General features: G+C 46.1%; 1 protein-coding gene across 1 annotated transcript; it reads right to left on the bottom strand.

Annotated features, from left to right (window-relative positions):
* Positions 1-164: 164 nt before the first annotated feature.
* OPRL1 (opioid related nociceptin receptor 1) lies at positions 165-26,929 on the bottom strand. The gene is made up of 4 exons (XM_081868014.1): positions 26,471-26,929; positions 25,636-25,888; positions 10,236-10,591; positions 165-3,549 (listed from the first exon to the last, which is right to left on the bottom strand). Exons 2-4 carry the CDS (start codon positions 25,854-25,856, stop codon positions 3,026-3,028), a joined length of 1,101 nt encoding a protein of 366 aa, XP_081724140.1. The 5' UTR covers positions 25,857-25,888; positions 26,471-26,929; the 3' UTR covers positions 165-3,025.

The raw sequence follows: 26,929 nt of genomic DNA, 5'->3' as shown, positions 1-26,929 counted from the left end.
GGGCTTTAAAAGTCAGCACCAACACTTTGAATTGTGCTTGGAAACGTACTGGTGGTCAATGTAGGATCAAGCACAGTGGGGATTGGATAGAACGCAGTAAATGTATCAGGCTGCTGAGCAGGGGTGTCTTACCCATAGAGGCTAGTGGCGCAGGGCACCAGGGCACCAAGTTCTGGAAGGCGCCAGGGAAGAGGCGGAGGCTGGACGCGGCGCCTCCCAGCATCAGCTCGCCGTCCTCGCCTGTCTCCGCCATGCCACGCCGAAGCAGCACCACGCCCGGAGCCTCTGCCTGTCGTGGCCACCGTAGCACGAAGCGTCCAGCTGAGCCGGGAGACACTGCGTCCAGCCTCTGCCTCTTCCCCGCCGGAGGAGCTGCCCTCCAGCCACTGCCCGCCTCCTCCAGCCCCGCAAAGCTGGGCGCGTCGCTGGCAGCGCCGTCCTCCCTAAAAAAGGTGGGTAATTCTGGGAAACAGGAGGCCACGCCAGAGGGGATCTTTGCACCACGGTGCCAGATATGCTTCAGATGGCCTTGCTGCTGAGCAGGAATGCATGGGGATCTGCTGGGGGCAGGCAGGGCATGGGTTGGCTCAGAGGAGGCTGGTGCGATAGGGCTACTAGGAAAGACGAATTTCAAGCAAAAAATGCTAAATTTGTTCCCAAAACCACACAGCTACACCCATACCTATCTCTCCCCCCAATTCTCACATCCTGCAGACATTTCTGTCAATTTCCCATTCTGAAGCCAACCAGCTCTCTGCATTGATCAGCCAATTCCAAGCCAAAAGTACTTCCATTATTATTATTTTTTAGCATTTCCCCAGAGCCTGCCATCTCACACCAGCAGGTAAAGGTGAGTTCCTGGAGGACGTCATCAGCACCAGCCTACATCTGCACAGGTGCAGCACACCTGTGCAAGCCATCACCTGGTGAGGGTGGTGGGCTCTCCTCTCTCTTCCTGCTCAGCAGCTGTTTATCGCTTTCTGACAGCTCTCCCTCGTTCTGGCCTCTACAAAGTGCAACCCCACCTCCTCACGTCTCTGCTCAAAGCTTCCTCCTTCCGAACCTGCTTTTCTCCAGGCAAAAAAAACAACAACAAAACTCCACCATGAGATTTTGCATGTAGCCTGCCCCAAAGGTCAATAAAGAGGGAATAAAGAGGGTCAAATGAAACTCTTATGTTTTCTAGTTCTAAACGATGTTCTTGAGGTTCTTTGGAGCCTCTGCAAATGCTAAATCGATATATATCTGCAGAGCGTTTGTGGCTCTTTGTTGGTCAGATTGTTCCCTGAGCATTTCAGGGGGAAAGCAAACTCCTCCCCTCACTGTTCCTTTTGCAGAATGGGTCCTTTTTCTAACAGGAAGCCATGGAGATATTTGCATTGGGGGGGGGGACACCTCTAGGGTGGTATTCAACCTCAGCAATCACTCAGAGTAAATCCAGTTGGAATGAATGAACATGACTAAATTAGCTCCATTAATTTCAATAGATCTACTCAGCGTAAAAGCTGGTTGATCAACCACCCATTATGTCTCTGATTACCAAATACTAGGAATAAATTACTGGGCAAGTCCACCACGAGCCATCTACTTGGGGGAAAATGAGAGCAGCATTATGGATCAGATCCAATATTCTTTTCCCACAGTGGCCAACTAGATGCCTATGGGAAGTCCACAAACAGGCTACAGGTGCAATGACACTCTCCCAGCAACTGTTAGTTAGAGGCATGCTGCCTCTGCCACTGGCAATACAGCCATCATAGCCTTGATCGGGCTTTCCAAGGGATCCAACAGTTAGTTGGCTGTGATCCACCAAGACAGCGATCGCCACGAGTTCCTATGAGTCGACAACGCAGCGCTTTGGATTCCCTGTTTTCACGCCCATAATGAACCTGAAACATTTGTTCTTTCCACATTAAGACACTTGAATTGGTTTAATTGACTAAATGCTTCATCTCGGGTTTCCATCAGGAAACCTGCCTGGAATCCACATTGCAATATGAAAGGATAATTAGATTTAAGCAGCCCTCGGCTGTATGCTTGTCCTTAGGTACTCGCTAGGCATAAGCACAGCAGCTGCTGCAGTTTATTGTACAGGGAGTACATGGAGCAGTCGTAGGGAGGGGAGTGAGCTCATCTCTTCATTTTTCATCCCTTCAGTCGTCACTGATCAAACGGATGCTTTGCATCTCAATGATGTCCCTTGATTTCATTCTAGCCATGCCCGTCCGTGGCTTCTGCTGCTGCTGCATTGCGAAAAAACCTCCCTGGGTACATTAATCAAAGTGATTAATATTTATCACCGCAGCCTCTCAGGTTGCTCACTAGAGAGATTTTGCAGATGAAGTGAGGGAGCACTTTATATATATATTAAAAACAAACAAACGCAAAAGAGATTGCATTCTCCAACACCAAGTAGGTCTTTATCCTGTATCCATGCACCCATCCACTGAAGGCTGCATGAAGAGATCCTTCTGGATCTCCTTGCTCGAGGCAGAAATGAACGGTGCAAGGTGCACCATCGTGTTCTCATGAACATTTTGGGGAAATTGTTCCCTCTCAACGCCATTCTGGCCTGTAGCTCCAATGAAGCTTGATTTTTAGAGCACATAGGAAATCCCCAGGCAACGCTTTCTCAATTGATTCCCTGCCTGATGATCTGTTGAAGTCACTCAAGCTGTACATAGTGGTGAAATGTTCCTTGCCCATGTTTCGGCATTGCCTCCTTCGTTTCAAAACAAATTGTCTCTCTCTCTCTGTGCGTGCAAGCAAGCGAAGTCTACAGGACCTGTAGCCTTACAGAATCCAAGAGGCATAACCAAATGCAGCCTTTAGAGAGAAAGAAGAGTGTCAATCTGAGGTCACTTTTCTATATCATGGTGAAATTGGTGCTCTCATACGTTCCTCCTCCTGGCTGCCTGTGGGCCAAAACACTTGGACTTCAAAGAGCTGTTATCTGAGTCAACTCCGACGTGGGGGTCGTCGGGCTTTGCTGGCTGACAGGTACCATGGGGATTTCCACGCCTAGTCATGCGGGGTTGTTAGTCCCATCTGAGTTCTTGCAGGCATAAGCCACATCCTTGGCAATACTGCACATGCGGTTGGACATCTGCAACTCCTTTCTGAAGGCAGACGGGAAGCAGAACTTCTTGAAGCAAGTCTTAAAGTTCTCGTCCAAGAATGCGTAGAGCACTGGGTTCAGGCAGCTGTTGGTGTAGCCCAGGGCGGTGCAAAAGTACAAGATGGCCAGCTTGAACTCGTTGTCAGCCTTGGCCCCAAGGCACCGGACCAGGACGAAGATGTGGACGGGGGTCCAGCAGATGATGAAAACGGCCACCACCACCAGGACCAGACGAGCGATGCGACGGAGGTTCCTGTCCTTCTCCTTTGATCCGGAGAGAACGCGGACGTTCTTCAGGCGCCGGATCATGAGGCTGTAGCAAATGGTGATCACCATGACGGGGATCATAAAGGAGAAGAGGAATATGCAGATCCCAAATATTGGATCCCAATAATTCACAGGTTCGGGGAGTCTGATCAGGCAGTCGATCTCTGCGGAGGCAAAAAAGGAAAGAAAGGGTTTGGCCATGAAAAGAAAATTTGTTATAGGGAGAGAGATTCAAAACACACTGTGACAATGGGGGCATTTACCGTATTTTTCGCCCTATAGGACGCACTTTTTCCCCTCAAAAAATGAAGGGGAAATGTGCGTTCGTCCTATGGGGCGAATGCAGGCTTTCGCTGAAGCCTGGAGAGCGAGAGGGGTCGGTGCGCACCGACCCCTCTTGCTCTGCAGGCTTCGCGGACCTCTCCGCAAGCAGCGGAGCGCTCCCGCTGCTTGCGAAGAGGTGCCTGCATGCCGAAGCCTGCGCCCGCTGAGATCAGCGCGTCCAGGCTTTGCGGACCTCTCCGCAAGCTGCGGGAGCCAGCCCTGGGCTCCCACGGCTAGCAGAGAGCTGCCTGTTTGGGGACTGGGGTCGGGGGAAGCTGGGGGGGGGAAATATTTTTTCCCCCTTTATTTCCCCCCCAAAAAACTAGGTGCGCCTTATGGGACGGTGCATCCTATAGGGCGAAAAATATGGTATAATCTTGTGGTGGATGAGTATTACAATGTGCAATGATACCATCTGAGTGTAAAGAACTGAATCTACTAGGAATTCTTTGGGGTATCAGCTTTCAGTGTGAGGATGTCTCTCCAGATAAAGGGAAGTAATATTACACCTCTCTTCTGCCTTGGTCAGACCATACATGGAGTCCTGTGGCCATTTTTTGGACACCACAATTTAAGAAGGATATTGACAAGCTAGAATGTGTGCAGAGGAGGGTGACCAAGATGATCAAGCCTTATGAGGAATGGTTGAGGGAGTTGGGTATGTTTGGCCTGGAAAAGAGGAGACTGAGAGGAGATATGATAGCCATCTTCAAATACCTCAAGGGCTATCACGTGGAAGATGGAGCAAGCTTGTTTCCTCCTGCTCTGGAGAATTCACCCAAATCAATAGATTTAGTCAGAAAGGAGATTCTGACTAAACATCAGGAAGAACTTTCTGACAGGAAGAGCTATTCAACAGTGAAACAGACTCCCTCAGAAGGTAATGGACTCTCCTTCCTTGGAGGTTTTTAAGCAGAGGTTGGATGGGCATCTGTCACAGATGCTTTAGCCGAGATTCCCAGTACATTTCCGAGCACAATTCAAAGTGTTGGTGCTGACCTTTAAAGCCCTAAACGGCCTTGGTTCAGTATACCTGAAGGAGCGTCTCTACCCCCATCGTTCTGCCCAGACACTGAGGTCCAGCGCCGAGGGCCTTCTGGCATTTCCCTCACTGCAAGAAGCCAAGTTACAGGGAACCAGGCAGAGGGCCTTCTCGGTAGTGGCACCCGCCCTGTGGAACGCCCTCCCAGCAGATGTCAAAGAGAAAAACAACTACCAGAGTTTTAGAAGACATCTGAAGGCAGCCCTATTTAGGGAATCTTTTAATGTTTAATAGGTTATTGTATTTTAATAGTCTGTTGGAAGCCGCCCCGAGTGGCTGGAGAAACCCAGCCAGATGGGTGGGGTATAAATATATTGTCATTGTCATTGTCATTGTCATTGTCATTGTCATTGTCATTGTCATTGTTATTGTTATTCCTGCAGGGCGTTGGACTAGATGACCCTTGGCATCCCTTCCAACTCTACAATTCTATTATTCTAATGCCTGACAGCCAGTGTTGTACAGTGGTTAGAGTGCTGGACCTGTATATAGGAGACCAGTGTTGAAAATCCCCAACTCCCCCTTGAAGTTGCCTTATACCAAGTTAAGCCATTGGTCCATCTAGCTCAGTATTCCTCACACTGACTGGTGACAGTTCTCCAGGGTTTCAGGCAGAAGTCTCTTCCAGTCCTACCTGAAGATGCCGGGGATTGAAACTGGGACCTTCTGCTTGCAAAGCAGAACCTCTTCCTTTGAACTATTGTCTTCCCCCCAACCCCAAGCGACTCTCAGCAGTTCCATAATATGACTGACATCCACCAAATCTGGAACATTTGCCATAAAAGACACTGGATAATCACTGTGTTGTAGTGGTTCTTGGCTAGCCACTTTCTCTCACTTTAACTTACTTCGCAGGGTTGTTGAGAGAACAAAAGGGAAGAGGGAAAGAAAGCTACATATTCCACGCTGAGCTCCATAGAGGAGTGCTGGGATATAACAATAACAATAGCAATAATACCAATACCAATAACAATAATAATACCCCACCCATCCGACTGGGTTGCCCCAGTTACTCTGGGCAGCTTCCAACATAGTACAGTATACAATAACACAACAACAACAACAACACAATTGAACGCCACACATTAAAATCATCTTGATGCAGGGCTGCCTTCAGATGTCTGTGGAAGGATATGAATGTTATCAATAATTTTTAGGGAGCTAGGTAGACACACAGGCACACCCAGGGATGAAATTTAGCCGATGAGCAGAAAGAGGACTAATCCACAGGCAAGTGGAACATCTGATGTTTTGGGCTTCGAAAGCGCTTGAACAAGTCTTCCCTTCCACCTAATTCCCCAAATTGTTCTGGGAGCTCAGGCGATATGTCATGGGCGGCATTAAAACCCCAGCCAAACCCATGTAAGCTCAAGATTACTCAGAGTTATTTCACACTTGGCAAGCAGTCAGGAAAGGAACGATGGGCCCCTCGAGTCTTACTAGTGAGCCCGGAAGATTCTTTTGGTTTTGTAACTTCTTGTCATGCCCAGAATTGGGAGGGGGTGCTGGCTGGCTGGGTTGGAGTTATGTCTCTTTGCTAAATTTGCTGACAGGTGGACTAATAACTTCACGGCGCTCTGCTTCAGGGTTCTTCTGAAGATGTCGTGCTTTGCATAGAGATTTCCACTGCTGCATTTAGAGAGCGATTCCAGCGCCATGCATCTGAAGCAAAGCTGAAATGGATTTTTACCATCTCCAAGCAAAATGGCCCCCAGACAAAGCCAAGGTGTGGGGCAGCCATCCCCAACCTGATGCCCTCCAGAATTTCAGGACTACAGGTCCCAGCAGTTCCAGTCAGCTGCACTGACTGGAGATGATGGGAGTTGTAGTCCAAAACATCTGGAAGGGACCAGGTTGGAGGAGACTGATGTATGGAAATGTACATGGGAAGTTGAGATGAAAGTACCAGGTGGGGGAGAAATTCAGTTTGGTTTGCCAAACCCCCTATTTTGCAGTTCCCAAAACAAACACATGAGCTGGAACACATTTATCTTTCAAAATTAGCCCTTTTCGAAATAATGAGATTCAGTTCTCCAGCTGAATAACACGAACTGAAATGTGCCTATATTTATGGAAAATACGAAGAAAAATGCTTTCTAGGGAAACGTGTTTGCAAACAAAAGGTGTATATCCACAGAAATTCACATGGAAATGCTGATGGGTTTTCATGATAACTCACCCTAGATGCAAGCTGAAATGGAATTGTTTAAGACTGGGAAAATGATAAACTGAGAGAAAATGATTCATCCATCATCATAGATGAACAGGTGGTTGTTGCTCATCCCTAGACATCCATAGTCTTTCCTGACCTTTCCCTTCCAGCCTGTTAGACATTGCTTTTAAGCATCGCCATTTAAAACAAAACACAAAATTTATTATACGGTGGGGGAATTGATCCAAAATTCAATTGAGGCAAACAAAAACAAACAAAAACCCTAACACTGCATGAGAACATTGGAAGACTGTGGAAGTTCTCTGCTAAGACATTTCAGCTTGAAAAATTAGAGGGTGCCAAGGCTTCCCCCAAGTTTACCTGATGCTGCTTTCATTCCCTGATTTGCAGTTCTATTGTTAGAATCAAAGAATCATAGAGTTGGAAGAGACCACAAGGGCCATCGAGTCCAACCCCCTGCCAAGCAGGAAACACCATCAGAGCACTCCTGACATATGGTTGTCAAGCCTCTGCTTAAAGACCTCCAAAGAAGGAGACTCCACCACACTCCTTGGCAGCAAATTCCACTGTCAAACAGCTCTTACTGTCAGGAAGTTCTTCCTAATGTTTAGGTGGAATCTTCTTTCTTGTAGTTTGGAACCATTGCTCCGTGTCCGCTTCTCTGGAGCAGCAGAAAACAACCTTTCTCCCTCCTCTATGTGACATCCTTTTATATATTTGAACATGGCTATCATATCACCCCTTAACCTCCTCTTCTCCAGGCTAAACATGCCCAGCTCCCTTAGCCGTTCCTCATAAGGCATCGTTTCCAGGCCTTTGACCATTTTGGTTGCCCTCCTCTGGACATGTTCCAGTTTGTCAGTGTCCTTCTTGAACTGTGGTGCCCAGAACTGGACACAGTACTCCAGGTGAGGTCTGACCAGAGCAGAATACAGTGGCACTATTACTTCCCTTGATCTAGATGCTATACTCCTATTGCTGCAGCCCAGAATTGCATTGGCTTTTTTAGCTGCCGCGTCACACTGTTGGCTCACTGTTATCATTCTGTTGTGGCCATTGGGTCTACTGTCAGTCTCTGCCTCCGATTCTTTAATCTCTTTCAATGTCTGGCTCATAAGATCAAGCCTCTTGATGACTGTTTGTTGGTCTTCCTGAGGGAGATTCCTAAAGGAGCTGAGAAAATCCTCTTCCAAATGATTTAAAGAGTGCTCAGATTCCTGAAGATGATTGTCTAGAGGAATCAGCTGTTCCTTTTGGATCACCTGGTTATTTTGATGCTGGGCATGATCCTGTGAATTCAACTCAGGCATGTCTGTTTCCTCCCCACCTGTCAAGTTTTTTTTGCGATGTAATTACTTCTATTGGGGATCCAGGCTTTGGTTTTGTGGGCCCCTCTGAAGCACCAGTCCTCATCTTACATAAGGGTGCAACAATAGAACTGCAAAATACCCAGGTTGGAAAAACTCCTCTGCTTGACAATCTGAATTTCAGCTTGTGAATCAGTGAGGGCAGTCTAGTAGAGGAAAAAGTTAACATAATTTTTTGAATTTGGTTTGTGGTATTCAAGGGTTCAGTCCCAACTAAGTCGATCTCTGTAAATCCAGTGTGATTTGCAGTTGTGCCAGGACTCTTGCCAAAGGCTGGCAGCTGAGATTTTTATTTTCCCCAAATGCCCCTTAGATCGAGGCCATGCTATTTATGTATGGCAGTGGGGTGGCAGGAGTTGGCCCTCAAAAAATTGCCCAAACGCCCCACTACCATCACACACACCTTTGAAGATTGCAAAATGGGAGAGGGGGCATTTGATCCAAATACACACATACACACACCTTCTGAGTGATATGCATTGCAAAATTGGATGGAGGCATTTTGGGGTGTGTGGGTGTGTGTGGGTGTGTGGGTGTGTGTGTGTGTGTGTGTGTGTCTATAGTGAGTGGTATATATATATTGCCGGTAGCTGATTCTACATAGTGAATCACTACAAAAATATATTGCTGCACCTAAGCTTACCAGCCAACCCCAGCAGAACCATTTTACAACAAAGCAATATTTATCTACAGATAGATAAATTTGAATTGTTTGTATAGTCTGAAAAGCAAAGCTGAAAGTCACAGAAGGTTGAGGAAACAATGAAAGAAAGGAATGCCCTTTCTTGTTACTTTCTTATCTTCAAAGCAATCCAGAAAGTACCTATATCCCTATGAGTGCATCATCTTTTATTATTTCTGGTAGATTTCTCATTCCTTGGGTAGGAAGTCATTCATTTAGCTCAATCACCAATAAATAAGGGAATATCCAGGTCATGAGAATTTGTCTTTGAACCACAGCTGAAGGCCTTGCTGCCAACAGTTTTTGGCTATTTGGTACCTTCTGGATGTTCTGGATTTTAATTCCCATCAGCCTAGTCAACATGGCCAATGGTCAAGGATGATGGGTATTGTAGTCCAGATCATCTGGAAGTGATGTTCTAGTCTTTTTTTCCAGCCCAATATTGAGTGGTTTGTACCTCCTTGCATTTCCTAATGATGCCTAACATGAAAACGTACCTTTTTCAAACCTGCTGCACGCTGGGTTTATATTTTTACCAGGTTGGCAAAGGCTGGCATAAGTTAAAGGTCCATGTGGCAGTTATGAAGTTTAGGAAAACATTGGGGAGCATTCAACTGCATTTTACTCAGAGTAGAGCTGTTGAAACTGATGAACCAAAGTTGGATTGAATCCAACTCGTTTTGCTACCAGTGGAATCCTAGCCATGTCTACTCATGCGTAAGTCCCCTTGAATTCAACGAGGCTTACTCCTGGGGAAAGTGGTGTTTAGGTTGCAGCCTGAATGAAGAAGCAAGTTTATAGATTTTAATAAAAAGGAAAAGGTAAAGGACCCCTGAAGTCCAGTCACAGACGACTCTGGGGTTGCGGTGCTCATCTCGCTTTACAGGCCAAGGGAGCCAGCGTTTGTCCGCAGACAGGTTTCTGGGTCATGCAGCCAGTATGACTAAGCCACTTCTGGCACAATGGAACACCGAAACCAGAGCAGCACACGGAAACGCTGTTTACCTTCCCGCCGGAATGGTACCTATTTATCTACTTGCACTTTTTGGCGTGCTTTCGAACTGCTAAGTTGGCAGGAACTGGGACTGAGCAACAGGAGCTCACCCCATCGCGGGGATTTGAACCACCAACCTTCCGATCAGCAAGCCCAAGAGGCTCAGCGTTTTAGACCACAGCGCCACCCGCCACCCCATAGATTTTAATAATTACCTTTTAAAACAGACAGCCCATCTTGCATTCTTAACATATTTCATTTCACTCACCGTCGTTTTCATTCTCGGTTGATCCCATCACCATCACAGGAATACCAAAGACAGAGGCCAAAGCCCAGATGCAGACATTGACAACTTTCGCCTTGTGGGGTGTGCGGATATCCAGGGCCTTGATGGGGTGGCAGATGGCAATATATCGGTCCACACTCATCATCGTCAGCGTGAAGGTACTGGTGAACATGTTGTAGTAGTCGATGGAGATGGCAATCTTGCAGAGAGCATTTCCAAACGGCCAGGAACCTAGGAAGGTATCGGTGCCTTGGAAAGGCAAAGTTATCAGACACAGGGTATCAGCCAGGGCCAGGTTAAAGATGTAGATGTTGGTCGCTGTCTTCATCTTGGTGAACCTAGTGCAAGGAAGACACAAAAATGAACAGCTGAACGGGTCTGATTTTCAGTGCGACATTTTAAAACTCTACTTTCTTTTTTTAAAAAAATAATAATCTTGTTTCTAGGAATTGCAAAACCATTGCATTATGTATTGGCCAAGTTCAATACATAGAATCATGGAATTGTAGAGTCATCTAGTCCAACCCCCTTCAATGCAGGAATCCTGGCCCAAGGCTTTGAACCACTGACCACTGGTTAACAGCCAGATACACTGACCCACTGCACCACCTGGAGAGTAATTTGCTAAGCTCTCGCCGCCTTTCAAAATCCAACAGTCTCCACAATTAGGAATGTTGGAATCAAAATCTGTTTCAGATTGTGGCAAACAGATTCCAACTAGGATGGGTTGGGAGAGCAGCAGAGACACATTCTCAGTTCATTATCAACCTATTAGACACCCAGAGAGATCTTACTTAGCTCCAGTGGAAATTTCCATGTTCCTTTCACACACGCAGAGCCATTTTCCATTTCAATGTACAATTAAATAATTATACTTAACCATGTCCGTGTCCTGATTTTAAAATATTATAATTTCCTTTTAGGTATTCTCCCCAACTGTGCTAATTTGCCATTGTTCGACGATATCTGAAAAATGTTTTTCAAGCTTCAGTATTTAAAGATTTCTTTATTTATTTTAAGATGCAGGGATTTCAGGATTGCACCATCCTGTCTACGATTGCAAATGCTCTCGTTCCTCTTCAGCTTCCTGATGGCAGTTTATGCGTGAAGCTACCAGATGGATCTAGGTGTGCATGTTGCTAAAATAATACAAGCACACAGCCAGTTATTTACTATTAAGTTAATCTTTACCATTGTTGGGGAAAACAGCTAAAAATATTTCCAGGTGTGTGTGCGTGTGTGAAGGGAAAGGACTCATTGATTCCAGAATAAGGGCCGATCACTGCATCCATATATTTAAGCACAGAGGACTGCATGAGTCATCAGGCAAAAAAACTCACTCAGTAGATGTGTTGGTCCAGAGAAAAGAGCATGTATATATTTCAGTGACAGAGGACATGTTTTGCACGTAGAAGGTTCCAAATACAATCCCCAGCAACTCCAATTAAGAAGATTTCGTGTGGCAGGGTTGAGCCAACTGGGCTGAGTCACCACGGTAGTTCTGCCGCCACCGCATGACGTACGGAGACTGCGAGAAGTGCCCCCCTGCTGCCAGAACCAAATCCTGCACCATTGGGTACCATTGCTGCTGCTAAAGCAACAGCCAACAGGGACTGGAGTTGCGGACTCCATGCCTAAACCAGCTGGCTTTGCCATTTTAATTCAGGGGAAAGCCATAGCTCAGTGGTGCAGCATCTGCTTTGCATGCAGCAGGTTCTGGGTTCAGTCCCCAGCACCCCCAGGTCAAGTGAGGAACAAGCTCTGCCAGAAACCCGGGAGAGCTTCTGCCAATCAGGGTAGGCAATACTGATGTTAGGGACTGGCTGGATGAGGAAGAGTACTGGGTAACGCCTTCCCAAGAGCCCCCCACAGATGACACAGAAGACGATGGCTTAGACCCCGAGTTGTGGTGGTGGGTGTCAGGGGTCCAGGTTCCCAGCTTCATAACACAGTAAGCGTAGGTAATTAAAAAGGCGGATTTATTGCAAAAATAAACAGATGGCTCCAGATGGCTCTGACAAAGCCTCCAGCATCACTACTCAAGATGACACTTCTGAAGACTCCTTCCGGTGTCCACAGAAGATATTGAATTTATGACCCTTACGTCTCTTGTTTTGCTTCCTATCTAGCAGCCCTCCCATTCACTGACTCTTTGGACTTAGTGGGTCAGCTCCAACCTCTTCCTGTTCTGAGAGGCTGAGTCTATTTGTGCCTTTTTGTGCTTCCTGTGAGCTTCTTCTGTGTTCTAGCCTGCTTTCAGCTACTGCCTTATCAGCCTGCCTGTCAAGGTTAGGAAGAGCCGAAGTCTGCAGCTGCCGGCTCTCCCTTGCCTGACTAACATCTAAGTCTCTCTGTTCCTAGCTGCTTTCTGCAGTTGGCTTCAAACTTTTGCTTGCAACTGGCTCATTCCTGACAGTGGGACACTGGGGAGCAGTCTGGGGAAAGGATGAGCAGGGAGGTAATAGAAGCTGGGGGGTTGAGCGTTCAAGGTGGGTCAGGTGAAGGAGGCCCTTCCAGGACAGGTGTAGAGGCAAAGAGTCACAGTGTGAGTGCAGACTCAGACAGAGAGGAGTCAGAGGTTGTCATTGCTACCCAGCAGAAGAGGAGGAGGAGGAGGAGGAGGAGGAGGAGGAGGAGTTTGGATTTGATATCCTGCTTTATCACTACCAGAAGGAGTCTCAAAGCGGCTAACATTCTCCTTTCTCTTCCTCCCCCACAACAAACACTCTGTGAGGTGAGTGAGGGTGAGAGACTTCAGAGAAGTGTGACTGGCCCAAGGTCACCCAGCAGCTGCATGTGGAGGAGCGGAGACGCGAACCCAGTTCACCAGATTACGAGACTACTGCTCTTAATCACTACACCACGCTGGCTCTCAGAGTCCCAGTCCTGCTGGTTTTCCTCGCCCTTTGACACTTTGCTCAAGGAGAGTCCTGCACGTTGCTGAGCAATGGGCCAGACAGGCCCAGAGGAGGAGCCCCCCCCCCCCTTGAGGCAGCATTTTCTGCTTGGGACGGATCCAGAGTGAGAGCCTAGAAGGAGAAGACAGGCCCAGTGGGCAGTCTCAGCAATGTCTCCAGTTGAATAAAATGAGCCAGAGGAACTCTGCTGTGTCGTTACTTTCTGTGAATAGAAGCTAATTGCTTTTTGTGCCTCGTGTTCTTTCCTGCCCTGTGGATGGCCTGCGCTTACCTGACAGCTTCTTGACGACTGAGCTAGGTGTACCCCATGTTCCTAATGGACCCCTAGGTTCCTAATTACTCCAGCCCTGTGTGCATCAGGTCCAGCATATTTGAAGCAGTTGGGCCAGTAAGGTCAGGCACACTGCCTGGTGCTGGAATCAGTGATACTGCCAAACTACCACATCACCGCTGCTAGGTGTGCAGGCCCACTGACTGACTGCCCACAGCAGAAAGTGGCTCAGTGGGGTGACCCATCGATGGCATGGCTCACTGGGGATCCAGGCCATGCACCTGAACTCCCCACCACTGCTCTCTTAATGATGAGGATGCATAATTATCCTTGATTATCCTGACATTTGCATAGCCTCTGTATAAGTGTGACACGAAGCCAGAGTAGGTGTGAAAAATACAGCAAGGATTTCAGCAGGTGTTGCTTTCATGACAACCTGCACTTGCTGAAATGCCATCTTCTGCGTCTTCTTTTGCATGTGAGCCCTGTGACCAGACAGCAAAATAAAAAAAAAATGAGAATCACTGCACCAGCACTGAATCTTGTTGCAGCAAAATCCCAGAGGCCAAGAACTGAGAAGTCCAACTTTATCCAGCATCTGTCACCCTATCCATGTAACCGATATGCAAATTGATTACATGCAGCTAAAATATGCCAATTAGCATTGGCTTGCTTGCTTCTGATATTCTTTAGATGCGCCGTTCATTGCAGAACATGTTGTCTGTGCTTGATCTAAATAAACAAGCAAGGCTTTTTGCACCAGTCCGTCCAGATATGGGCAAGCTAATCTAGGATTCTCTCGCTTTATCACCAGCCATCAACACATATTCGAAAGCTGGATAGGCTGACCTGTAATGGCTCACAGAGCTAAATGGTTTGACATGTCTCAACATCGGTTTGGGTGTCATAAGGCAGCTCTCTCTTAATTGCAAAGCAGAATGGAAGGGATTTTTTCCCCCCGGTGGTGAAGGAGACTGTGAAGTTTTAGGACAATTGGTGAGTAGTTTTATTATTTTTTTATTAAATGTATGTACAGCCCTTCATCTGAAGATCACAGGGTGGTTTACAGTATAGAAACAAAAAATACATAACACCACCAACAACAAAAAGTGGCTCATGCAGTAGAAATTATAGTATAGGCTTTGATAGCTAGAAATGCGAAGAGATGTAAAAACTGAATATAAATGTGAAAGGATATTGTTAGAAGCCGTGCTTTTTCTGGGGGGGATACAGGGGTACACATACCCTCAAACATTTTGTGAATCTTTGTACTTTTGTCCAGTTACTGTATTTATTTTTTTCCCCGATTTGAACTATAAAATGGTGATTTTCTTGAGTCAAAATGAGAGTACCCCTAAACATTTTTTTAGAGAAAAAAAGCACTGGTTAGAAGAATCTGCTTAGGCTGCATTAAGAATGTTCCAACACATGTTGTGCGTTTGAGAATGGATCTGCTCAATTTTGCACCCCCTTGGCTCGGCACCCTGAGTGGGGGAACTGCCCGTACCACCCTAAATCTGGCATTCCCACCTGAATCCACCGTTGGACGTCTTTTGCAGAAGGAAGAAAATAAAAAAATTCCTTCTAGTAGCACCTTAAAGACCAACTAAGTTAGTTCTAGGTATGAGCTTTCGTGTGCATGCACACTTCTTCAAATACACTCATGCACACGAAAGCTCATACCTAGAACTAACTTAGTTGGTCTTTAAGGTGCTACTGGAAGGAATTTTTTTATTTTGTTTTGACTATGGCAGACCAACACGGCTACCTATCTGTAACTTTTGCAGAAGGAGTTTGCCTCTTCCCTGACTTGTGGATGTCTGCTTCACTGCCCTGTCGATACTCCTATATATAGCATGGCTTTTGATTACTCTGCACGAAGACATTGACTCAGTGCTAATTACATTTGCATTTGACTTGCTCCAGTTGCCTGTTGCAACTATGTGTCTGTGCATAAAGAGTGAGATCCAAAGGAAAATGAAAGGCATGGGAGCGCTTTGATGGGCTTCTGATAATGTATTTGCCTTGCCTTGGACTCAAATTAAATTTAATTTTATCCCTCCTATGTGCAGTGAATTTCTTTTTGGTCATCATTAGAGATCAGATTATTGGAAGAATATTAACTTCATTTGTCTCTGTTTTCCTGCTGCCCACTTCCCTCCTAGGCTGCCTGTTTTCCTTGGAGTTCAGTTAATATGGAGGCAAGAAAACCATTCTTCCTAAAGAGGAACGAGGCCATGGCCCAGTGTTCTCTGCTGCCTTGGTGGGGCATGAACACAATCATGATTACACTAAACATTTTGTAGACCAGAAACCCCACACCAGGGGCAGCACGTCCCAGTTTGCCACCTGAGATGAAATAGAAAGGTGGGTTAAACTACAGAGCCTAGGACTTGCCGATCAGAAGGTCGGCGGTTCGAATCCTTGCGACGGGGTGAGCTCCCGTTGCTCGGTCCCTGAAACTGCCCACCTAGCAGTTCAAAAGCACGTCAAAGAGCAAGTAGATAAATAGGTACCACTCTGGCGGGAAGGTAAATGGCGTTACCATGCGCTGCTCTAGTTTGCCAGAAGCGGCTTAGTCATGCTGGCTACAGGACCTGGAAGCTGTACGCCAGCTCCCTCAGCCAATAAAGCGAGATGAGTGCCACAACCCCAGAGTCGGCCACAAGTGGACCTAATGGTCAGGGGTCCCTTTACCTTTACCTTTACCTTTACCCTCATCCCAATGGATGCTTCCCTTGCCCGTGTCATGTGGTGGGGCCCATGAAGCAGTGGAGGCAGTGGTTCTGGTGAGATTTCAGTGAGATACCCCAGTGGGGTAGATACATATTTACAGGACCCACCCTGCTTTTGTGATTGTTAGGTTGTTTTCAACTGTTTCAATACAGTGGTGCCTTGGTTCTCAAACTTAATCTGTTCCAGAAGTCCATTCCAAAACCAAAGCATTCCAAAACCAAGGCGCGCTTTCCCATAGAAAGTAATGCAAAGGGGATTAATCCATTCCAGCAATTTAACACGAATTTTACTATCTAACGAGAACATTGATCCATAAAATGAAAGCAATAAACAACGTACTGCAGTCACACAATCAATCAATCAGTAGCTAAACTGGGTTCCACAGAGTCACAAAAACAAAACAAAAAAGCCGCAAGAAAAGCAAATTAAATAGCAAAAACTGCCAGACCTCAGCGTAACACTCAAAACAGAAGTGGGGCACTCAAACCGGAAGCGTAATGCTCAAAACGGAGCATGTTCAGCTTCTGAAAAAAGTTCGCAAACCGGAACACTTACTTCCGGATCTGCAGTGTTTGGGTTCCAAGTTGTTTGAGTACCAAGACATTTGAGAACCAAGGTATTGTGTTCTAATGTTGTAATCCATCTTGGGACCTTCGGGTGAAGGGCAGGCAAAAAATAAATAAATGAATGTTGCAATGAAAGGGTTGGGAACAGGGGAGGACTTTGGCCTTTCAAATTTCCGTGGCAGCCTGGCCAGAATCTGATCACTGTCACCCCGGCTTTCGCCTTCTATTCAATTCAATTCACTATGTCATAGTTATGACACCCTGCAGCGCCCCCCCCCCAAAAAAAATTGATGCCCAGTGCGACGGATCCAGACGTGCTGCCCTAAATCCGCCTCTGTTGGGAGCATAGATGTCAACTTTTCCCTTTTCTTGTGAAGAATCCTATTTGAAATAAGGGAGTTTCCCTTTAAAAAAAGGGAAAGTTGACAGCTATGGTTGGGAGGCATGGGAAACTCCATTTCTCACACTTCCCATTGCACCCAGGCGCTAAAGATGGGGCTCATTGCTCTTTTTTTCAATCCTCCCTGCTGCAGTCCCTCTTCTTTGCCCTGGCAAATTCAGGGAAATTAGTGGGGAGGGTTAGCACAGAAGTCCAACAAGCCTTGGCGGTACTGCCGTTCTCTGAAGAAACCTCAGAGAGAACCCCACTGGATATTTAGGCAAAGGTAAAGGGACCCCTGACCATTAGGTCCAGTCGTGGCCAACTCTGGGGTTGCGGCGCTCATCTCGCGACACTGGCCGAGGGAGCCGGCGTACAGCTTCCGGGTCATGTGGCCAGCATGACTAAGCCGCTTCTGGCGAACCAGAGCAGCGCACGGAAACGCCGTTTACCTTCCCACCGAAGCAGTACCTGTTTATCTACTTGCACTTTGACGTGCTTTCGAACTGCTAGGTTGGCAGGAGCACTGGATATTTAAAGATACCCTATTGTTTTTCAGTCTGGTGTGCTTTGAGTCGGACCAGGAGTACATGAGCCTAAGTATCTCCACTGAGGCTGAAGCGAGAAAACCTTTCACGAATGTGTTCCGTTTGATTCTGAATGCACGCAGGGCTGAGAAAGGCGAGTGGCGAGAGAGACGCAAACAATCACACAGCTACCCAGCACGTCATTGCAGAATAATTTTGAGCAATGCTTCTCAGCAGGAGGATTCATCAGCCGGCGAGCTGCTTTTATTGCTGCTCTCAAATAAGGATATTAAATGGAAGGCAGGGAGAGGAGAACGAAGCCAACAGATTTGGAAATGCAGACGAATGGATGGACGGGTTGATTTGGAGATAAAATGCACACACATACACACATCTGAAATTTACCCTCTCGGTTTAAGAAAGCACGTAAGGTTCTTGGAGAATGTAACCCCCCACAGTGCATAACTACAGACAAGTCTCAGGATTTTTTTTATTTTTAAGAACCGCCCCCCCCCCCCCCAGGAGGCTAAATGATGAGAAGAAGGAAAGACAGAAGACTGGTAGAACTGCCTGCTACCTGCTACCAAAGGAAGATTAACAGGTAGTGAGCAGGGATCAAGACTCCCTGAGTGCTTCCATTTAATTACTTCTCAGAAGTATGAATTGTGTGGATGATTGACTGGGCTATTAAAAATAGACATCTTCTTAGCCAAAGAAGAAGAAGAAGAAGAAGAAGAACTACTATGAAGGAATGGGCAGAACTGTCAGTTTCAATTTCACATTTTCTCCATCTTAAATTCAGTTCCATCACACCTCCGCATCAGTTTGAGATTGGAAAGGTGAAAAAATCCTCTCAGAAATTTGCCGGCATATGAATGCACTTTTCTCTTGCAGCCAATTTGCCTTCAAATACATTTTGCAAAGTCTCCTTCACTCATCCTGATTGTATGTTTATTTTATTTTAATAATAATAATAACAATAATAGTAATAAACTTTTATTTGTATCCTGCCCTCCCCAGCCAAAACTGGGTTCAGGGCGACTAACATCAAATATATAACATTGGTATAAAATGAAACAATAATTAAATTACCTCCTAAAAACAAGTCAGGATCAAATTAAAATCTAATTAGATGGCTTTCTGCAGGATTAGGGTTCCGCATGGATATTTTTAATATTTTTTATTTTCTTTATTTTTTAAAAAAAAAAAACCTCTAAAATACCCCCCTCCCAAATGGCTTTGGCGCTAAATCTGGGGTGGGTCAGGGGGTCCCTGGGTGGGCCCAGAGAAAGTTAGCCGGATTCAGGAGCACCATATTGAGGCTATGGGATGGATGGAAAGGAGCTGTGCACAGACCTAGTAATCACTCATTCAACTGATTGCACCAAAGGTTGCTTTTCTTGCAGTGTTTTGTCAGTGCACGCAAGCACAGTGGTAAGATAAGAGAGGAGGAAAGACACAAATGAATTGATGGAACCCAACGCTGCAGTGAACTGGTTTAGCATAGATAGTGGTTAGAGCGTCGGACGACAACCTGGGAGACCAGAGTTCAAAACCCGATTTGGCCATGAAGCTCATTGAGTGACCTCAGGACATCAAACTGGGAGTGGTAGCTAGTGCCACAGAAGATAAAATTGGGAGTTAAGACGAGTTTAACAGATTGGAGAACTGGGCCCAAGCTAACAAAATTAATTTCAATAGGGACAAGTGTAAGGTTCTGCACAAATATAAGACACCAGGCTTACTAGCAGTACATGTGAAAAGGATCATGGGGTCTTGGTGGACAACAAGCTGAACTTGAGTCAACAATGTGATGCAGGAGCAAAAAGAAGCTACAGCGGTACGTTGGGTTAAGTACCGTATTTTTTGCACCATAACACTCACTTTTTTCCTCCTAGAAAGTAAGCGGAAATGTCTGTGCGTGTTATGGAGGGAATGCCTACGGGTGGCATGCCTACGGATTTTCCTCCTCTAAAAACTATGTGCGTGTTATGGTTGGGTGCGTGTTATAGAGCAAAAAATACGGTACTTAATTCGTTCCGGAGGTCCGCACTTAACTTGAAACTGTTCTTAACCTGAAGCACCACTTTAGCTAATTGGGCCTCCCGCTGCTGCCACGCCGCTGGAGCACAATTTCTGTTCTCTATTTCTGGGTTAGCAGAGTCTGTAACCTGAAGCGGATGTAACCTGAAGCGTATGTAACCCAAGGTACCACTGTAATGCTATTCTAGGCTGCATTAACAGCAGTATAGTATTCACGATCAAGGGAAGTAACAGTACCACTCTATTCTGTCTTGGTCAGACCACACCTGGAATACTGTGTCCAGTCCTGGGGACCACAATTTAAGAAGGATTTTGACAATCTGGAATGTGTGCAGAGGAGGGCAACCAAGATGATCAAAGGTCTGGAAACCAAGACTTATGAGGAATGATTGAAGGAGCTGGGTATGTTTAGGCTGGAAAAGAGGAGACTGAGAGGAGATCTGATAGCTACTGTGGAACAATGGTTACTGAAATTAATGGATTTGGCTGAGATAGCAAAATTGATGTGTTTAATTAGAGAAAAATCATTGTTGACTTTTATTAATGATTGGAAACTGCTTATGGACTTTTTGTGCAAAAAAAGGATAATGAGCTTCTGATATCTGGGTTTGAAGACTGAAAAAAGGAGCAAGGAGTTTGCATAAGTTCAGAAAGCTGATAGACAGACAATTGGAAGTATTTTCTTTTTCTTTTCTTTCTTTTTCTTTCTTTTCTTTTCTTCAGTTTTTATGTTAACTCGTGTATATCACTTTTTGTTACATTTTTTTTAAAGCTTTAATTTTTAAAAAATAGCATTCGAAAAGATGAGATGGAGAAGAGATATGACAGCCATCTTCCAATATGTAGAAGGCTGTCACATGGAAGATGGAGCAAGCTCGTTTCTCCTGCTCCAAAGGTTAGAAGATAGGTGTTTCCGACTAAACATCTGGAGGAATTTTCTGACGGTAAGAGCCATTTGACAGTGGAACACTATCTTAAGTGCTAATCCTCTTTCTATAAATCACTTCTCAACTGTCCTCTCCAATGCCTATAGAACCAGCCCCACCCCCTGCCTTAGAAGACAATTCCAGCTACATCAGCCCAAAGGGCCACCTGGTCCAGCATCCTGTTCTCACAGTGGCCAACCAGGTATGTGTGGGAAGCACACAAGAAAGACCTGAACACAACCGCTTTCTCCCCAGCAGCACTGTCTAGCAACGGGTATTCAGAGGATGACTCTGCCATTCGTTGGCTGTCGTAAAACAGCAATGAGAATTTCAACAAGTAAATACAGTGGTACCTCGAGTTACATACGCTTCAGGTTACATACGCTTCAGGTTACAGACTCCGCTAACCCAGAAATAATACCTTGGGTTAAGGACTTTGCTTCAGGATGAGAACAGAAATCATGCAGCAGCGGCGTGGCGGCAGTGGTAGGCCCCATTAGCTAATGTGGTGCTTCAGGTTAAGAACAGTTTCAGGTTAAGAATAGACCTTCGGAATGAATTAAGTACTTAACCCGAGGTACCACTGTAAATACATGATAAATTATCAATAACCTAATCAGCCCCTTTGCAAGAAAAGCGTTTAAAAATAATGATCACAAACTGATGCAGAAATGTGGAGAACCGAATTTAACTGGAAAAAGGAGAAACTGAGAGGGGTAAAGGTAAAGATAAAAGAACCCTGGATGGTTAAGTCCAGTCAAAGGCGACTCTGGGGTCATCTCGCTTTCAGGCCAAAGGAGCCGGTGTTTGTCCACAGACAGTCTTCCGGGTCATGTGGCCAGCAGGACTAAACCACTACTGGTGCACGGAGGGCCATGAGCGCACAGAAACACCGTTTACCTTCCCGCCACAGTGGTACCTATTTACTTGCACTCGTGTGCTCTCGAACTGCTAGGTTGGCAGGAGCAGGGACCAAGCAACGGGAGCTCACCCCATCGCGGGGATTCAAACCACCGACCTTCTGATCGGCAAGCCCAAGAGGCTCAGTGGTTTAGACCACAGCACCACCCGCATCCCGGAGAGGAAACCAATGTTGACAGACATACCCGTCCCTAGGATGGCCTGGTCAGTTCATTACCCCTGCTGATACGTTCCTGTTACCCAGCCCCACCAGCATCCACACAACTGAGGAGAAGATCTGCTCTAGCTAAGGAGAGTCCATGCATGTTGATTGCGCCTGGTTCCAAACCATGAAGAAGATGGAGCAAGTATGTTTTCCTGCTGCTCCAGAGGGCGGGACCCAAACTAATGGATTCAAATTGCAAGAAAGGAGATTCCAACTAAACATTAGGAATAACGTTTTTTCTGGTAAGAACCAATGGAATAGACTCCCTTGGTGGACTCTCCTTCATTGAAGGTTGGCTGGTCTTCTGTTAAGGATTGTGATTCTTGCATTGCAGCGGGTTAGACCAGATGACATTTGAGTTCCCTTCTAACTCTACAATTCTATGATTCTATGATTTTAATCATCTAACTTAACTGCCCAATAGTTGTGGCCCTAGTGGACTGAATTTAAGAGAGGGCTGAGTCCATTTGCAGGTGACCTAGGACCTCTCAGTAGAGTTGCCATATATATTTCAAAAAATTGTTGAGCTCCCCCCCCCCCAGGAATACCTCAAAACTCCAAAAAAAATCTAGACATATGTCAGCCCTACCACTCAGAGACTGTGCTTCTATTTCCTACTTCTTCTCTGTCAGATGGGCAGCAATGGGGTAGATGAGGCTTCCTTTCCTACTCATGAAATTCTAATTCCACAAGGTGTAGAAAAACTGAATACTGAATTGGAAAATCCAGTTGGCCTAAAACAGAATGGGAAAAACTGTAAATAAGGTATGGGTGACATGATCATATTATTATTTTACAGAATTTATATACTACCTGATTGTAATGAAACTCCTAAGCAGGTTACCAAAATGAAAAAATGAAATGATCAATAAAACACAGTTTAAAAACAGGTATTTTAAATACATGTAGGTAGCCGTGTTGGTCTGCCATAATCGAAACAAAATTAAAAAAATCCTTCCAGTGGCACCTTAGAGACCAACTAAGTTTGTTATTGGTATGAGCTCATACCAATAACAAACTTAGCTGGTCTCTAAGGTGCTACTGGAAGGAATTTGTTTTATTAGTTCCAGTAGCACCTTAAAGACCAACTGAGTTAGTTCTAGGTATGAGCTTTCGTGTGCATGCACACTTCTTCAGATACCTCTAAGGTGCTACTGGAAGGAATTTTTTTATTTTGTTTTGACCATGGCAGACCAACACGGCTACCTATCTGTAACTTGTTTTATTAGGTATTTTTAAATCATCCAAAAGACAATTAAAGTCAACAACAGGTATTATTATTTTTTAAGTGTTTTAATCTCAACTTCTACATGATTGTATAGGCTTACCCAGGGGTCAGCAGCAGGAGGCTAGTCCACTGGCCCTCAGACCTTGTGGGGGGAATGAACGAATTCCTTTGCCCCACAAATAACCCAGAGATGCATTTTAAATAAAAGCACACATTTTACTCATGTAAAAACACGCTGATTCCCAGACCATCTGCGGGCCGGATTTAGAAGGTGATTGGGCCAGATCCCCGCCCCCGCCCCCGGGCCTTAGTTCGCCTACCCATGGGCTTACCTTTTCAGCAGGTGTATAATGAGTACACGCACCTGATTCAATAATCAGGGAGTTCTAAAGTAACACCTGAAACAGTGCCACTTCCACAGATAAAAGTGGTTGAGATCCTTCAAACAAGCTGGTCTGAAGTGGTTATGCACTTTCTTTGCTAACAGTAACACTTTGAACTTGTCTTCATAACTCTGTTGAGAAAGCTCAGTCAGCAGACCATGAGACTCTTAATCTCAGGGGCGTGGGGTCGTGGGGTTGAGCCCCACGTTGGGCAAAAGATCCCTGCATTGCAGGAGGTCAAACTCAAAGACCCTCATGGTCCCTTCTAACTCTTCAGTTCTTTGATTCTATGACTTACATACACACTGACGTCCAGCACACTTCTGGGCCTAATTCAAAGGAAAGCCCTAAATGACTTGGGACCAGGTGACCTGAAGGATCATCTCCTCCCACAAGTAGCTGTCTGGATTAACTTCAAAGGCCCTTTTCCAGGCTCCCCACCAAGTGAGGTACAACAGGTGTCTACAGGAGAAAGGGCTCCTAAGTGGTGGCCCCTCGGTTATAGGATGCCCTCCCCAAAGAGTCTCTCCTGCCACCTTCTTTGTGGCCTTTTTGGATTGTGAACCACAGACGTTTAGATCTGGTGCCTGCTTTCGAAGATGCTGTGCATTTCTCTATACCGTCTTACGCCTTGCTGTAAAATGTTTACGTTTAAAGTTTCCCCTGGATTTGCGTACTATTTTATTGTACTGGGGTTATCTAGAATTGTAATGTTTTATGGTATGCAAGCTGCCCAGAGACCATTTTTTAATCAGGTGGCATATAAACAGTGATTAAAAAACTCAAATAAAGAATTCATTTTCAGTTCCTTGAGTACATTTATGCTTCCCCTGTCCCCAACATGAAAAAAAAAACCACTGTCAACCACCAACACCCCACAGAAAACCCAGTCTTGAACTGACTGTGTATATATCTTTGCATCATGTTCCATTTTGCACTCTGTGTTTTACCCATGCACAGGACATCATTGTATATATATCAAACACCCCACAGCAAGAATTTTGAGGCAACGGTGTGAATAGTTGCATCAAGAGTTCCTTTTCTTTTCTTTTTTGCAGTGTTTTATGACTGCATCAGTAATGAAAATTTGATGCAATTGAAATGATGGAATGGACACCTGCAGCAAACTCCAGTTCTGGAATTAATTTAAGAATTTTCTTCCTAAAGGTTTTTGTAATGGGCTGTGGACTGTTGTGGCAACATATCATTATTAAGGGGGGAAAACTAACCTGTTACATGAGGGTGACCATATGTTGATAGTACTTAAAAATACATAATTGAAAATAGCAACAAGAGTATTTGAAAATGCAGCCGTGTACATGGAATAAGAAAGCAAATCCAAGTTCATTCTCTTGTATATGATTGTAGCAGTGATGGCAATGTGAAAACATGGGTCCAAGCAGTTTCCCACTTGTCTTGGGTTTTCTAGGCATGAGTCCGAGTCCGAGTGGTTTTGCCTTTGCCCCACTGTGTCCCCCACCCACCCACCCACCCCCTAGAAATCCCACTCTTTAGTATTAAATGAGAGCAAGCATCAATCCAGAGAAAACCTGGTGGGTGTTTGCTCTGATCCAGCAGTAAACAGGGAGTTTTCCTGGGGGGCAGGTTCTGGAGCAGGCGGAAGTGTGGTTGAGCCCTGAGACAAGACTATCATATCCAGGGCCAGCCTATGACGCACATGCCTAAGCAGGGATTGGTACCCGAGTTTCCCATGTTCAAACAAAGCACCCCATCTCCCCACAATGATCACACTATTGGGGATCCCACATTGGATCATTCCAAGCCATTCCAATGCAGACAAATTGGCCTTCCAGAAAGTTACTCCAACCTGCCTCGACCTTCTGCCCTGTTTTGCAGATCTAAGCCACTTGTGACTTAGTCCTCAGTTCAAAACCCTAGCAAGCATCCTAATAAATGAAGAACCCATTTGCTTACGAGAAGGGCTTCAGCTAGCCTATGGATTATGGATTTAATAACGCTGGCCTACTTTGCAAGGTTGCTGTAAGGATTAGGTCTACTGGGTAGGTTCTGAACAGTCTGCACACACCTCATAAAAGCAACTGCTTTAAGTTGGTAGCCCAGAAACACCTCCATTCTCTGCTACGAGACAACGAGGGAAAGAAATCTAGCACATGCTCAGAGAAACCCTTGCCTTTATTGTCGTTTCTCGAAGGCCAGAGAAGAGAGGCAAGCAGCGGTGATCTCTCCGTCAAAGAGAGCCCTTCTCTGCACAGAAGGCTGCGCATTCCTGGGTTAACCCACCTGCATGCTTGGCTTACCTGATGATCACATACATGACGGAGCAATTCCCCACCAGCCCCACGATGCAGACGATGGAGTAGACGATGACAATTGTGACCTTGATGCCCATGGGCAGGAAGCCATCTGCTGTCCCATTGTGGAACCACTCGCCCAAGCTGAGGTTCCAGAGGGACGAGTCGTTGACCAGCTTCCTCATATAGTAGACATCCTCCGCTTGGATGTGCAGGAGGGGGTCCATGCTGGATGCAGCAAGGTGGGAGCAGAGAAGCTCTGGAGATGCAGAGAGGGTGGGGAGGAGAGGACACAGGCTTAAGCAGGATAACCCAGATTTCTGGCACAGGGGGCAAGATTATTTTGGCGTCAGGAGGGAATGCAGCATCCCTGCAAAGGCGCTGCATGCGTGCTAATCACATCATGCCTTTCTAACCCGCTTGAAGATGGAGGTCTGCCAGGGAGACTTTGAAAGGGACTTGCAGCTGGATTTAAGACAGCCGCCGCCGCCGCCGCACGCCCCTTTGCACAAAGAAAGAGGCTGCAGATCGGCAAGACACCCGCCACCACCACCACCCCCCCTTTCCGTGCATGCAGGGAATAATCCATCGCCTGCACTTGCTTTCTGCTGCAGAGAGACCTTCCCTTCAAAGTGCACCTCGCAACGCTGGCAGGTGAATGATCGCAGAATGCAAGGCTGTAGGGCTGGAAAGGGGGCGGCTTTTCTTGAAAGCAATTATCTGGGAGAAAGCATCATCATGCACGATTTTGTTGCGAAAGCTGCATCAAGTCCGGTCCCCTGAACCCCAAGAAAAAAGAACCCAACACCAGGTTAACTTCAAAGGACACCATCCCGCTGACCTTAGGGAAGACGTCTTCTTTCCTGGAACGCAGGTCTTCGGGGATGGGTGGTCTTTGCTTTTCAGCAGCGCCGTGGCCCAGGCATGACGTCCCCTAGAAAGGAGATGAGCGAGACAAAGCCGACCTAAAAGAGAGAACTCCCTCTCTCTCTCTCTCTCTCCTTCCTCTCTTTCTCGCAGGCTGCTTTCCCCCCACAGCTCCGAGGAGCTGAGGCTTCAGCAGCGATCTGGATGAGATGCGGAAGAAAAATCCAACTTGGAGAGGGGGTGGGGAAAGGAAGCGGGTTATGCCAAGAAGCGCAACACACACACACACACACTCAGAGGTTTCTAACCTAAGTGGGAGTGGAGGAAGGGAGCTGGCGAGGCGGGGAGAGAGCAGACTTGCTTTTGCTAGTCGTCAGGAGGGAAGGCTGGTCCAGCCACTGGGGCGGGCGAGAAGCTCGTTCCAACGCAGACC

The sequence above is a fragment of the Podarcis erhardii genome (assembly GCF_964252035.2).
Source record: "Podarcis erhardii genome assembly, chromosome: 6".
Taxonomy (NCBI): Eukaryota; Metazoa; Chordata; class Lepidosauria; order Squamata; family Lacertidae; genus Podarcis; species Podarcis erhardii.
This window is presented reverse-complemented; position numbering and strand designations above follow the sequence as displayed.